Below are 16,052 nucleotides of genomic sequence, written 5' to 3' on the forward strand. Positions count from 1 at the left end.
TTGGAAGGTGATTATACATGGCTCTGGTTACTCTACTGATTCCAAAATAAATCCAACATTCATTTACCCAGCCTGCAGTGGCCAAAAACTTCAAAGTAAGCTCAAAACTTCTGCTATTTCTGATGGGGGTAGGGAAGAATAAACAGTCTTCATGTAGACAGACTTGCTCTATGGGGACTTCAAAGCTGCTCTTCTCCCATCGAATGAATTGGAAGCTGTCTGTTTGTGTTAAACAGCTCCTTCTTACAGAAAAGAGATTGCCACTTGCAAATAGGGAGAAGCTGTGCTTTGGCACTGTCTTTCCCTCAGAATCATTATTTACTTCGAGTAAATCCTGGACTACAAGAAGTTAGTATGCTGCTGCATCGCTGTGTTAAAGAAGAGGCCTGATTATAGAGAAAACAAATTTATATATATGTATTTCATACATGTACATATGCATATAAAATAAAGACAACCCACAACCACCCCATTCCCACTGTCTGAGGGGGTGCAAAATACCCGGCCAATTTCCCGGAGATACTCAAACCACGGAAGCACACACTATCCATCCCTCAGTGCAACCGCTCTGTGGGCTGAGGAGTGGAAGCTTTATGGCTTTTTCCTTCATTTTTCCTCTGCCACAATCTGCATCTCCAGTAAGACAGCAAAAACTGCACCTGGTTACTGCACACTAGCAAAAGGGTCAGCAGAGGAGCGTTCCTAATGCTTTCCTAGACCCCAGCACCCGCCTAGCAGACTGACCTATATTGGGAGAAGAACACATGTAGGATCAATAGATAAAGGAATAGAGTGCAGACCTTAAAACTTCTTTATGCTTCCTACTTCAAAAGCACATAAAGCCTCCCCTCCCCTCTTTAAAAACCACTGGAGAAGAATACTTTCTGTTGTAGGACTTGGAAAGCATACAAGGATCAGCACAGGTCACTGCTTCCCAGACTTCTTTGCCGACACACTGAAGGCATCTGCCCATGAAGAGTATCTCTGGATGACTGATCGTGGATTTCCTCATCTCTGTCAGTGCCAGACAATCAGCATACAATAGCAAATGCTCAGTTTGATCTATCTTGCCTCTGCACAATGCTGTTCTACTGGAAACAAATCAACTCCTTTATCGGTAATCCTCTTGGGTGCCTTTTAAAAGCCTTTCCAAATTAAGATTATACTCGCCAGCATTTTTTAATATGAAAAAGTGTAATCAATAAAATACTGCTGATAACTCAGATGATTTGCAGGGGGGAAAATTAAATATGAATTAGTTTGGAAGAGTTCCGAGTCCATCATCTTTCTTAATTATAAATTGGGTCACTGGCTATGAATTGCATGACTCAGCTCAGGAATGCCTAAAAAGAAATCATCAGTAGATTGAACAGTTGCATTTGATTTATTTCTCAGAGCTAAAACAAGCACTATATTTTGGACCTCTGATCGCTTAGGAGGTCCCCAGAGAAAGCTGGAGATGTCGCTCCTGTCAGCTACCCGTCATCTGGGATGAGGGGAGACGAGTGTGCCCAGTGACCCCAAAAAGCTGTGAGCAGAACGTGACAGTGACATGCCCGGCTCCCCAAGGAACCTCCTTACAGCAGAATGAATGAAAAGCCACTCTGCTACAGACTGAACGCAGACTGATAACCATGACTGAGGCTGGGAGGGGCGTTCAGTCCCATGCTGTCCTTAAAGCACAGCTAAGCAGATTAGGGCTGCTCAATCAAGCTTTGAGCACCCCCAGGGATGGAAATCCCACAGCCTCTCTGCAGTTTGACCACCCTCAGGCTAACTTTTCTCTCCCTGTGTACCCACAACTTCCAATCACAACTTCCAGTGTTCCCACACGTGCCCGCTGCCTCCCACCACACACCTCTGAGAGGCACCTGCCTTAGCAGAACACCCCAAATCTCTCAAGCTCCTCAAGGAACAGAGCAGATGCTACCACTGGCACGACAAACATGCTGGAAGGGATACGCAAAACTTTGCCACTGAGCTACAGGTACTCTCCGTTGCTGATTTCATCTCATCATCAACTACCGTAATTCGTTTGCTGTCCTTGGTAACTTCTCCTTTTCTCTGTAGCAAACATCTTGGGCATTTGTGTTACCTTCCCATACCTCAGTGTGGCTTCCCCTCCACCACAAGTGCACCGAAAACCTCTACTCTGCAGGTCCACCCTGGGCAGCCTGTAGCTACAGCTACCACCACATTTCGGCAGACTTCTTCCAGTTCTGGTGCCTTGACACCTCCGTCCCCACCAGCACTCACAGGTGTTTCATAAAGAAGCTCAAGGACTTCTGGCATTCTGTTGGTAGCAAGCTCTCTGCTCACCAGGCCATGAGTATTACAGCTCCGTAAACCCCCAGAAGTATTCCTTTAAAACTCTTTTAATCTCTTTCTAGTCCTTAATTCTACCTCCTAGTTCACTTATTTGCCAAACACACAGCTGCCAGATGATTTAGAGGCTCATTTGCACAGTGGAAGGGCAAGCAAATATTATCCTGATTTTTCTCCCTGCTGAATGATTTTTTCCCCCTCAAAATTCACTATCAGAAAATCAGTATCACTATTAGAAAATTCAATGCAAAGAACCAGCAAAATCCAAATCTATTCATCAGAGTATTCTCTTAACCCGAGAATATTCTAAAACATCAACTACATTTTTAAGAAAGAATAAGCTGCATGAAAGGCTCTTCAAAGTGCAGTGTCTATCAAAAATCTGTTTGATTCATTTAAAGTTGTTTACTGCTCATGTAAAAGAACATAATGTTCTTCCTGTAATTACATTAAGTCTCACTTTTAAGAAAACTGAAACTTTTTTCTTTTTCTTTTTTTTTAAATAAAGAACATTTGGTGAAAATACAGTATTTTGTAAAAAAAAAATAAAAATAAGTTATTGGACGCTATGGTGTAGTGTACTGTGCTGTGAGTAAAAGCACAGTAAAAAAGTAAAAGCTTTTGGCTTTAAAGATGTAGGCTCAGGTGGTTTTCACTGACTGCTCGGCCAACCCTCTCTATACATCAAAACCCCACACAGACCAAGGGTTGTCCCCACATTTTTATCTCCAGACATTTTATGAAACTCCACTTTCTGAAGCAGCAGTCGCCGTGCTATCCGCTAATGGGTGCTGGGGCCTCCTGTTGCAGGCACTCTCAGCAGAAATTAAATACTTGGGAACTGCAGCTATTTAAACAGATACCCTAAAAGAGCAATTACATTCCACAGTGTAAATCCATTTATAAGTGTATTTACTATAACTTTATGGACACCTACACACAGTAAAAGAATTTTATTATAATTATTTTTTAAATTACAGTCTCAGACACATTGATTCATATTAGCTGTGGAAGGATGTTATCAGTAAGCTGGAAGGGAGGCAGCTTTCCTGTTCCAGGAAACTTATCTCTAATAGGTGAAGAGACAAATTCTACCAGACATTTTGCAATAAAAAAGTTTTAAGAGGAAGACCTGGCCAAGACCTGACCAACAGAAGTAAAGTGGCTAAATGTGAGATGTGAAAAATGTACAACTTCAATATTGGAGCTGGGCTGGGCCCCAGAGCCTCATCAGTTACTATTTGCGGAACGGAGAGTCTCTAAAAATATCACAGAAAAAAAAAAAAAAAAAAAAAAAAAAAGTCATTTTAAAGAAATGCAAATGAGCATGGTCAGACAAAAAGCCTGACCAGTCCAAATTATGTTCCTAAGTCTTTTGTACAAACTGAGAATACTGATGAGACTAAAAAAAAAAAAATCTCTCCTGGTTCCTCAAGCTAAATCTAACCATTTTCCAAGGCATTTTTTAAGAATCTGAAGTGAACCCCCTGGTTGTTGTCAGGACGGCAATGCCAGGCTGGGGATCCAGTGTTGCCCCCCAGGCCTTATTTGAGGATTTGTTCCTACAGCAGTGGGAGAAGAAATGGCATTTCCTTTCTGAAAACTCTCTGTATAGCTACCACCATGGGGTTGGAACCCACGTTCCCATCTTGAAAATATTTGGAAATTTGCTCTCTGAACTAATTTACAAACAGGGTTGCATGGGAATTCATGTCCACGCACAATTTGGCTTCTTGGAAAAACCATTCTCTGCCAAGGGCAAAAAGAAACCCTCTGCCCAGCCTGTGCCCCTGCCACAGCCAGTCCTCGGAGGAAGGCAACTGCAAATACATTTTAACAAAATAAATTAATTACAGTAGGAGTTTACAATTCCAGCTCCCTCATGCCTCCAGGCAGTTTCTTATCTGTACTGGAAAAACAAGGTTAAACATGACAAATATTGTGCCTCCTTGTGAGTAAATGTTGTTTTGTTTACTCTGTGTTTGTTTTTTTTTAAACAACATCATGCCACAGCTCATCATATAACCATCTCTCAAGGATGCTGGAGGAAGAGCATTTGTTCTCTCTCCAAAACTGTGTGGAAAAATAAAAAAGGGTCTGACTAGTGCTTGTTCATAGCAATTGGCCCAATACAGACGAGCTAGGACTGCTCGATGCCTCTCCCATGCGCACATTTGAATAACAACTGAAGGGAAAAAATAAAAATAAAATAATAAAAAAAAAGCAGCTCAGTTTCTTTTGCCACCAGGGTATGTTGAAGAGTCTTTGCGATAACGAAGGCTGCCATCCTCATTAACTGTATTAAGATATTACATAATAGAAAATACTGTGGATTGATTCTCTGGGGTTATCCAGCCCATTCCTGTATCCCAAGATGCATCTTATTCAACAGCACTGGCTTCTGCAGATGCTCCTTGTTCCTGCTGCTGTGCCTAAGTGCCATGCAGAAAAGGAATTATTTTAATTGTCACCAGGTAGGGGCATCCAAGACCTTGCAGACACTTGGTCAAAAGCCCTGCTCGAAAACCCGCTGTGCTAAACTAAGACTACTTTTGATTTCGGTGTCCTCCAGATCTGCTCCTCACTGTAAGCATTTTTTTCAGCGGTGAATCCCTCTTGGCAGCAAAGTCAGCAGAGCAGCCTGTTTCCCACACCCACAGAAGAGGTGAGACTTTCAGAGTTGCAACCTGCACGTTGAAAAAGTTCAGGAGGACAGTTTCAGAAGCCTAACGAATCCAAAAATACGCGTGGTTTTGAATACAGAGGAACCAAGTTGCTGTTTTCCACTCAGCGTATTTGAGCAGCATGTTAAAATTAATATTCTGTGTCTCTGAGCTGCAAGATCACTACAGACATTTGCATCAGAAAATATTCAAGGCAAAGGCCCTCCTCAGACTTATTCTTTAAGGCCTTGATCTGGAAAAAAAAAAAAAAAATCTGAACAAGTGTACTAATTTAACCATGGTAATAGGCTAATTACATTCCAGAGCATACCGATGTGTTTGAAGTTTACCATGCATTTAATAAGCTTTTACAGTACAAAAGCTCAATCGTAACTCTCTGTTTGAATCAGACACAGTCTCAGTTTAAATCTGCTACACATCAGACACCAGCTCCTACTACTTTTTGGACCAGACCCTGCACCTGTACAGAGTCTGATGTAGATGACAGTGCAGAGCACACACGGCACTTACAAAAAAAAAAAAAAGCAGAACGACTCACGGCAAGAGCAACCGCTGCAGGTCAGCACCTTCCTCTACTTTGAATACTGTTCATACAAACCAACCTTGGGTTTGAAAACAGTAAAACAAGAATAGCAAGAGTATTTTATACTCACTGCACGAGACTTGTGACCTCTCCAAGTTGCTTTAGAGGAGCACTTAAGTTATAATAGCCTCCTGTTCACTCAACTGGCTGAACCGATCCTGTTGATGATGCTCAGAACCAGTGCGGTTACCTACAGCCTTAAACAATGTGAGGAGTCACTTGCCTTCACACAAATTAATGCAAGAAGTAGAATAAAGACACAATTTTACTGTTACTTCCATTTTATTACCTTATTCCATTATTTTCTCAGTAGTTTTCAAACACTTTAATGACACTGATTAACTATCAAAATTAAATTAGGGAGAATTTATTTATTTTTAACGTTGTAGTGAGTTTCAGGTTCTCTCACAGAAAAGACGTGAACATTTTCACATTCTACACTCAGAACACGAGCACAGCAAAATACCAAAGCCATTAACATCTCCACAGGACACAAGCTATAGAAGTAAGAGGTGTTTTTTCTTGTCCTGCTCCACCAGACTTCACTGTGTAGCTTGATTTTTTTTGCAGGTTGCCTTGCCACCTAACTTCTCATCCAACTGTTAGAGCCACACCCCAGGAAAGGCCATGGCACTGCTGTGACTCCACGGGCACAAGCCTGTAGGTGGACGCTGCAGTTGGTACCACTGCTCACAACTGCTGTATACAAATACCCATTTACATGAGGTTCAGTTCAAAATGCTCCCTTTCAGATGATGAGGATGCAAACCCACATCGAAGGGTTGGCTGTACAGTGCCCCAGCCAGCTCCTGCTCCACCTCCAGCTCCTGTCTTTGCAGTTACTCAGATACTGTCCATGGTACGGGAGCTCTCTCCAGATACATATAAATATATACGTTCTCATAAAACACATCTTTATGTCCACCACCACGTTTACTTTAGTGGATCTGGAAATACATCAGTATTCCACAAAATGCAAAAGAAAGACAACAGACAGCCTGAACAACAGATGGCATTTTCAGAATACACCAGTGTAATCGATTCCTGAACTCCATCGAGTTTTTATAAAAGCATAACTAAAGCCTAGAACTTCAATATATATATTGTGTACAATCTGTTTACATCTTTATAAGCCAGTGTACATCTTCATAACCAAAACGTGTACACATGTATGTACATGCAGACAGACACAGAGAGTGGACAAGCATGTTACTGCCATACATCATAATGGATTTCTGTGTTTAATCCATTTGAAACTCCAGCCCCTGGACTATGTGCTCAACAGGAAAGTTTTTATCTTACCCCCTTTCTATCAGCATCAATTAGACTGACTTAAAACTGGACTTAGAGCAGCCACTGAAACCACCCAAGGGTCTAACTCTTTCACAGACCCCTTTGGGCAATAACAGGGCCTTACTTCTGATCACCATTAGAGAAAATGTCCAATTAAAAATCATGAACAAGCCCTCTGTGGCCAGTTCTCCATCACTGTAAACCTATCTTTTGGTTTATATTCCGAAAGACGTTTTAAAGATTTAGCAAATCACCCATGGCTGTGACTCCAAACAACCGATTTCTCCCTCCAGAGAGCTATTCTTTCACACAAGTTTCAATACTTTTTGAGATTATAAACTGCAACACAGCACCACAGCGAGGAAGATGAATTACAATGAAAGACCAGTGTCATTTGACCTCTGTAACACAAGGCATAAAGCAGCACGCGCTACACGTATGAAAACTTTAGGAGACCCATGGACAAAAGGAAGAGCTGTAGCAAGTGGCAAGGTATATAAATGGCTACTGCTAAGAAAAGGAGACTTGGGAAAAGCTTCAAAGTCCCTGAGTGTGAAGCCCGACAATAAATGGCCAAGCAATCAGGCCTGCACTCACTGCTGAAACGCCAAGGCATGAGCATTATTGCATAAATACATGGGAAGAGCATCAGAGCTCTGTTTGCCTTTGTTGCGTTTTACTGAATTGCATCATAAGTCGCAAGTTTCTTCCTCAAAACACGTCTGCCATGCGACAGACAGAGCGATCTGTTTGTGCAGACCAACAAAACCAACCACAGCATCTTTCCTCGGGAGCTGATACGCCGCCGAGTACTCCAGTGGCAGATTAGCTATCATTATGAGATTGCACCTACTTGAAGACTGTTTCAGATAGCAGATGCTGCCATGGGGAAAATAACGCCTTATTCAAGAGCCCAGATACCACCGCTTCCATTTAATGCAACTCCCACATTTTCTGAAGAAATTTTGTAAGTTTGGATGCTGCTCTTCCACATCTGTTGAGCGTCTTTCACGTCAACGGGTAATTGCTGTTTATTTTCCTGGTACGGAGCAATGGATTGTAAGGGAGTAAGCGTGCCCTCGCACACCGAGCGGTGATGCAGGCCTGTTCGGGAGCACACACATGGCAAAGCTGTACCACCAGCTAGCCAGGACCGTACAGAGATGTGCATTCCCTCCTTTTGGCCCACCATCTCACTCAAGGATCATGCACAAGTGTTTTTTTCTTATTTAATAAAAGAAGTGCTTCTCACAGCAGCCCGTTTTCCTCAGACTGCCTAAATCCACTCTGATTTGTTCCTTCTCGTGCCTTCCCTCCATGTGTGGCTTTTCCCTCCACGCCTTCTCGACTGACAGAGCCGTGGCCTTCCCTTTCTTTGTAACTTCATAATTCCATCCCTCACCCACTCCTCTCCATCTCCTGAACAACCCTGTCCCAGATACCTGCTCTCAGTGGGCACTACAGCTAGGCAAACATTCAGGAAAGGACGTGCCTGTCAATAAGGCACTAGAAGCACTGCTGTTTCGCCCTTTTTACCAAAAAGCAGCCCTCCGATCCTCTCCATTGAGAACAGTGAAGACTGTTCTCCACATTCCCCACCTCCGTAGGGAAGTTGTGCCTCTCTCAGCCCCCTTCCCCTCACTAAGGTCTGGGCAGAAGGGTGCTGGCTCCTACTTCCCTGCCCGACCAAAGGACCAGGGCTCTCAGGGTCATTAATGGGCAATCTGTGCAGTTTCACTCTCCCCCCACCCCTTTCTCTTTTCCTCATTTTTTTTTTCTTAAACCAAAATAGAAAGCACAAAGCTTTGTGCTTCATGCTCCCTACCTGGGGAGCAGGGGCTTGTGGCTCTTTCTTCCTGTTACCTTATGGAAGCTTTGAACCAAAACTTTTTAAAGCTTTAAATGACTTTAAATCTGTGTGAAACAGAACACAGCCAAAGGACAAGCACATGAGGATCACCTGCAGGGACAAACAATTGGGAAAAGTACTTCTCAGTGTCCTCTCATCGAGAGCAGGGCAGAGCAAAGCAGGTCCAGGTGAATCCCCGACCACTGCAGAGCAGGACAGGAGGCAAGAGCCCCAAGGACTTTCCTCCCTCAAGAGCTCTGAGCTCTGATTTTGCAGACAGACTAGCATTAAACCATCTCAAAACCAGAAACTATCTGGATTCAACTTTGTCAGGGTGTTTTGGTGATGCAAAAGCACAGATGATGTCAAAATTTCAGGGCAGTAGCTAGTGGGGGGGGAGGAACAAACAGAAAACCCAACTTCATCAGCCAACTAGGAGCAGCACTTTCCTACCTGCTACGAAACTCCCAGAGCACACGGAGCGTTGTTACTTTCCAAAGTTCAGTGTCAGAGCTCTTCAGAAGGAGCAAAGCTAAACACATCTGCCAGGTTTTGCACAGAGGCAATTCCATGGTGTGTGAACAAAGGCTGTCTTCAGGTTCTCCCCAGCTTATTTCAGAATATCCACACTTTCAGAAAGCGTGGATTAGGAGCACAGATGAATACAGACAAAACAAACTGGGGAGATGTGCCCAAGTCAGAGCTGCTCTGAAATATTCCTGGTGTTTAGATTTACAAATCGGTGGTTCTCCTAAGCTTACTCTAGGATGGAAGACACCAAGAGCCCATTAAAAGGGCTGCATTCCTATCAGAACTTCCAAAAACATGCTCTACTTTGTATTAATAAAGCTTTTATTCTTTGTAAGGTGGAAAGCCTCTGAAAAGATCTAATGTTTGATTTCCCAATAGCAGCTGTCTGAAACCTACTTGGGTACCTCAGAGCTGTTAGTTTGAGCTATCAAACCAAGCCACGTTGCAACTCAGCCTTTTTACCTACTTGATATTAGAAATCCCCCAAACACAAATAAACCCTGGTGTCTGCATACAGACCCTTTATCTTATAGCCAGGGACTCCGCTATGCTGTCAACGGAGCAGGCACCAAGAGCCCTCCCCTTCCAGAACTTCGCCAGTTACACAGCTCGCTGCCCACAGCACAAGCTTTAAAGGCAAGGTTTCTGACAGCCAAGCCATGAGCAGTGCTATCTATTCCCCCACAAACATCTATTCTCCCTCACGGCAAAGCAGGGTTGAGTTAGATTTCTTTCCAGGGTGTTTCAAAGCCCATGCAATATGCTCATTTGAAGTTCAAGATAACACCAGCCTGACTTTGATCACTAGTGTTCGCACCAAAACATACAAATCTGGACTGTTTCCTGATACCAAGAAAAAAAATAATTACAAAACAAGAACAAAACACCACTGAAACAGGACCCACGAGGAGCTGCCGGGTGATACACAGTCCCAAAGTTACACCAGAGCACTCTCAGCCTTGCCAGCCCCTCGACTGAAATTGTTCTGTAGAAAGAAGACAACGTATTGTGCAATTCCTCTAAGCGTACCGGGTTTTGCGACTGTAACAGGGAGATATTACACACATATTGCCATCTCATGGATGCTACAAATATTTGTTTAAAATTCCGAGAATGTACTTCCTCACAGAGAAATGTGCGGAATCCACAGCAAAGAGAACTGCTGTAAGATTTACAGCATGAAAGCAGGAACTTTACACTTGAAACGGTCCAAAAATCTGCCTCCGATTCTCTCGTAGTAGTTACTATTTTTACGACTTGGCTCAGCCTTGCTTTAATCTCTTTATTTAGGAAGAAATTGCAAGCTTGCCAACTCTAGCAAAACGTTAAGCACTTCAGTAAATTCCCCGTCGACACAGGTCGTGCATTCGAGGGAAGAAGCAGGGAGGGAGCGAGCCCAGCTCCATCCCCTGCGAGGGGGGTTTAGGAGCGGGGCAGGGAGCGGTGGGCAGCGTGGCTCAGCCCCACACCACGCTGCGGCCCCCTGCCCGCCCTGCTCGGCCACGCTAGCGCCTTGCTGGGCAGCAGGGCTTGGGCAGCGTGGGGCTGAGGCCTTCAATACTTGCCCTGTCCCTCTCGGGTACCGGCAGCGAGGCAGCAAAGCCCGCAGGTGCGAGGACACGCACGGAGCCAGGATGCTCGAGCATCCGCGTGGACTTCACGGAGTTACCGAGCCAGGCTGTCAGAGCTGATCAACTCCATCCAAACCCAGGGGTTGTTTGAAAAAAGCACTCGGCAGCCCACCGAGCAGCCGGCCAACCAAGCAGCCAGCACAATCGCCTCTCGCTCCTGCAGCTGCCTGCGAGCAAGCGAATCCTCCTGCCCAAGTAAGTGTGCAAGTTTCGGCTGCCGCTTGCCTCGCCGCGCACCGGGGAGCTGGCAGCCCCTTGGAGACCCTCTCCGGCTCTGGGTGGCCGGGGGATGCCCCCAGCCCCTCCTGGACTCCACGCCGGGGGCTGTAACCCCCCGCCCGGGTCGGGGCGCCCATTCCCAGCGTTTCTAGGGCCGGGCTGCAGATGCTCGGCCCCGCAAAGGGGAGCCCCGGAGGCTCGCAGGGGGGAGCGGCACCCGCGGAACCCCCCCGGGGGAGCGGAGCGCTCAGCCCCGGCCCCGCCGCACGCCCATTTGCGTACAGAAATATTAAATAAGATTAAAAAGAAAAGCCCGGCCAGGGCTCCAGCTCCCTGCACCAGGCGCTAACGCACACGCAGCAATTTCCATTTCGCCGGAGCCGCCGCTGCGAGGAGAAGGAGAGCGCGGAGAGGCTGGGGGGGAGTGGGGGGTAGGGGCTGGGGGGGAGACAGGAGAAGCCATTACCAGAGTTTTGTCCCCGTTCTTGCTGAGGGGGCCTCGGAAAACTCCCTTGATGTTGCGAAAGTGCCCGTTGCTGAGGTGCGCCGAGCTGATGACGATGTAGTAGCACTCCATGGGGCCGGGGCTCCCCGGGCACTGGGGGCCCGCTCGGGAGCCCCCCAGCATGCGCGGCACAGCCCGGCACGGCTCGGCACGGCACAGCCCGGCTCGCCTCTACACCCGGCGCGGCGCCTGGCGGGGGAGGAGGAGGAGGAGGAGGAGGAGGAGGAGGAGGTGGTGGCGGAGGAAGAGGAGGAGGAGGAGGAGCGGCGGCATCGCCGTGGCTTCGGCGGAGCCGTGTGCGGTGCCGCCTCCGGCGGGCATAGCGGTATTATAGCGGGCGGCGGTGCCGCTCCGCTGCACGGAGCCAATGGCAGGGGGACAGCGGGACGGCGGCGGCCGGGGGGGGACAGCGGCCACACAGCCCCGGGGGGGGGGACAGCGGCCGCACCGCACCGCCACGGCAGGTAAAGGCTGGGAGCTCCCCTCCGCATCCCTTTTTTTTCGGGGAGGATGCGCCACCGTGGGTCGGGGCGGGGTGGGGTGGCCGAGCATCCCTCCCACCATCCTCCCCCTACCCCTCCCGCGGTTCCCGTATCTCTGCCTCTCGAGTATTTCTTTCCCAGTACCTCGGGTCAGCCGCTTCAGGGCGGGGTCCCCAGCCCGGCTCTGCAGCCGCTCGCACCCGCCGCTCCCCCGCCTCCTGCCCCGGCCCCGCTGCGCTGCCCCCGCCCGGGGAGGGAGGGAGGGAGGGAGGGATGCAGGAACAAAGGGTCCCCGCCTGCGAGGCAGGGAGCCGGGAGCCTTCCTCCGCTTTTGGCAGGGTTTGGGAAAGGTTTGTGTGTTCCAGATGCTCGGGTCCTGCTCTTTTTTCCTCCCCGAGAGAGCCCTGCCTTGCAGCCCCAGCCCCAGGCAGCTCCCCCCTTGTTCCGCACAGCTACGGGGGCAGCCGCGGGGCCCAGCCCGCTGCTCCGGGAGGGGACGCCTCGGAAAATAAGCGCAGAGCCGCGCTGTAACCTCCAAACACCCGGCCCCCAGGCAGCAGCTGCTGCTGGCAACGAAACGTCCCCATCCCAGCAAACCTCTCCCTCTAAAATCAAGGCACCCGGGAAATTTTGGAGGGCGGAGGGGAGCGGGGCAGACACTTTTCCTACCGGGATCTGTGCAGTTTGTAGCCCTGCTAAAGGAAGCGACAAATCATGGGAGGCGCCTTGCTCCGAGGAGACTTTTCTATCTGCTCTACTTCCCACCCTAGGGCGAGCAGCACGACTTGACAGGTGTCATTCATCCCTCTCAGCCTGCAGTACTTTGGAAGGGATCCTGGAAATGCCAAAAGCACTAAGTTTTGACAGCCCCCAGACAGGTGAGGCACCAGAATGTGCTGCTGCTTGTGACAGCCCCCCAAAAATAGGGTGAGAGAGGTAGGCACGCATAATAGCCCACTGTTTTTGTGTGCATGTTGGTATATGCACAGCCAAAAATAATCAGCGGGCTCAGTACAGTGTAAACACGGAGTCAATATCATAAATACTTGATAGGCTTACCAGCATCCCACATTTATGGTACAATTGCAGCCCCAGCCTGTCTCACAGGTGTACATGTAAGTAACACTGAGTTGGGACCCTTCCGTGTGCCAGGTTGCTGCAAGCTATAACATTAGTTTCTGTGGTGGGCTTTTGGATGGTGCTGCCAAGGGAAAAGCTGCCAACTGGAAGGTTTAGTTGAGAAGCTCCCCTGGGCAGCAAGGCTTTCACAAATGTCCCATATTTGGGTAGGATAAAGTAATGAAAAGACAGAGAACAGTAACAAAAAGAAAAAATATATATATTCAGCTTCTTTTTTGGGGGGAATAGGGCATAAAGTGTATTCATTCCTGGACTAAAACACCAATTTTTTCCACCTTTCTGAACATAATGTTCCTGCTAGGCCAGCTCCTCACAGCCAACCTCCTCTGTGCATTCCCCCTTTCAAAGAATCACAACGTTTGAACGTCTTGGCAATGCCCTCGACCACTTGTTGCATAGTGCGGGTGTTAATTAAACGTCTTCTGAAACCAGGGGTTCCCATGCTCAGGGCCCTAGGGCTGCTCGCAGGGCTTGCAAGAGGCACGCAGACACTGCTAGCATGCTCTTGCTGGGGGTGCAAGGCCGTGGGAAATGAGAGCACCCAATAAGCAAAATACAGCTCTTCTACTTTTTCTAACTGGCCACTTTTTTTTTTTTTTTTTTTTTTTTGGCTTCCTCTCTCACACTTTACTATCTTCAGTTTTCCCTGTGGTCACACATGTTCAGGTGCTTCTTCCTCCAAAATCTTTTCCCTTTAAAAACAAACCTTAATAAATTGCTAATTTCCTAAGCCCCTAACCTCACGGTTCTACATACCCTCAGCCCTACCTATTTCTGTCTCTGTCCTATTCCCCTGAGTAAATACGTGGGGTTGGAGCTGAGGAGACTTCATTCAAGTCTCTGCCACACAGCAAGCGTGGTGCTGCTGATTTACTCATTCTCTTATTCTACCTGATACTTCCTCTTCAGGAAAATCTCCAAGGAGTTCCTGTGTAAAACTGCAAAGATCAGCTCAAGGAACTGGATATGGATTTGAGAGACCTTGTGGAGAACTTCTGAACTAGAAGCCAGTGAATGAATTACATTAATTCACATACATTGTACTGTTTTGATGGGGGGGGGCGGTTGTTAGGTTGGTTTTGCCTGTGATATTCTGTAGTTCAACACGTTGTAACATTCATCATTCAAGAAACAGGCCTGGCATCATTCAGAAAAAAAAAAAAATACTCAACGGTATCAATAATCCCCTTTTGTTTAACAATCTCCAAAGCACGCCACAGCATATGCATTACCAAGTGAATATATTCTGAGAAATCCTTTCACTCACTGCTGAAACATATCCAGCGAGGATAGGAAGTAGTACCCATGCAGTAAGTCACAAGAAACCCAATTCAGCTCCCACCACACTTCTTATTGAATTCAATATGAATATGATTCAGTTTATCCTAAGAATCTCTCTCTCTAACTGATCTGCTGAGACACACCTCTTTACCCTTTTTTTTCCCCCTTTACTTTCACCGTCTCTTTCTATTGATCTCCTTCATTTTTTTTTCCTCGTTAGCCTTCCATGTTTCCCCCTGTTCCTTAGATGCCCTCCACCCATTCATTAAGCAGAAGGCGAAATGGGAGTATCCTGTTTATCCTGCGCTGCGAAGAGCATCACAGCGGGCTCCCTGTCTTGGGGCATGAGCCACGTAGAGAGCTGCTGCCACCATTGCCAAGGAAAGGCAACAGCGCCTTGGAGCCCTGTGAGCTCTTGGGCTGTGCCCTTCAGCCCTCAAAAGTGGCAGCAAGAGGATTGTAAAGGCTTAAACTAATTCTTCTGCTTGATCTGAAAAGCAGCCACAGAAATTTATTAAACCCTGCAGTAGGGAGAAGATTTGTGCTTTGGTTCACCAGCCACATGAAGTGCATAATTTCACACCGCTGTTCCTGCAGAGCATTGCAGGAAGCTGCAGCCTCATGAGGATTGCCCCATCACATGCCCGCACAGCCCTGTCCAGCCCTGAACAAGCTCACATGGCTGAGAGATGCCAAATCTTTCCTACCCTCCTCTTCCAAATTACCAGCACTACCGCTGTCTGCCGTAGGATACTGCAGGGAAAAACCTTTTGGTCTTTAGTAAATCAAATATGCTGCTCTCTCTGGCTTGCCTTCTTAATGTTTATGCTGCAGAGTTTCCCCAACAGTTCATGCAAGCTCCTAAAATGATTTCCCCACCCAATTTCTCCCCTCAAAATAAAACTGCTTAAAGCCTGTAGCTTGTGAACTGTGCTAGATCCCCTGGCGCACCTCTCGAACCATGCTTTGAAGAGCATTGAGGATGCTGGCACAGTTTGACCACAAGCATCACTGCTTCATCCTCCTCTTTCAGCTTGCAGACTGGGGGAAAGAAACACTCCAATATGAGCTGACATCCAGAGGTAGATATGCCATTTGCTCTGCATTAAACCACACAGCAGGGTCCTCCAAGCAAACCCTCCAGCATGCACACAGGCAGAGCAGCTCTCCACGGAGAGCACGTGGAGCCAGTCACCAGCACCAGAGGAGTCCTGGGACTGATCCATGACCGACTGCTACGCAGAAAGACTCCTCAGCTTCACCCCATAATATTCCAGTACAATAGTGCAAGGAACAATACAGATAGCACTGGAAAACTCAATAAAGACAAAAATATACCTCTCCATAAATCAAAACCCAAACGCAGTAAGGCCACAGAATGGGTGTGCTTCCTCAGAAACATCAGTTAAAGCCCCCAACAATCCAGCACACGAATTACACAGCCTGCACAATATTAAAGCCAACAGGACGTTAATTCCAGAAAGCAATATCCAAGGAGAGATCAATCAGCCCTCCAGTGTCTTGTAGAC

The 16,052-nt window shown here is 47.2% G+C and overlaps 1 protein-coding gene across 1 annotated transcript in view; it reads right to left on the reverse strand.

Moving 5' to 3' along the window:
- The window catches only part of ZNF804A (zinc finger protein 804A), a gene marked incomplete at its 3' end in the record, with an annotated part of 145,243 nt that extends 133,536 nt beyond the window's left edge, over positions 1–11,707 (reverse strand). Inside the window, exon 1 of the mRNA XM_082763819.1 lies at positions 11,582–11,707. Coding sequence (XP_082619945.1) covers positions 11,582–11,692 — 111 coding nt within the window. The 5' untranslated portion in view covers positions 11,693–11,707. The remainder of the gene's footprint in view (positions 1–11,581) is intronic.
- Positions 11,708–16,052: the final 4,345 nt, after the last annotated feature.

The sequence above is a fragment of the Aythya marila genome, assembly GCF_965140915.1.
Source record: "Aythya marila genome assembly, chromosome: 6".
NCBI classification, from domain to species: Eukaryota; Metazoa; Chordata; class Aves; order Anseriformes; family Anatidae; genus Aythya; species Aythya marila.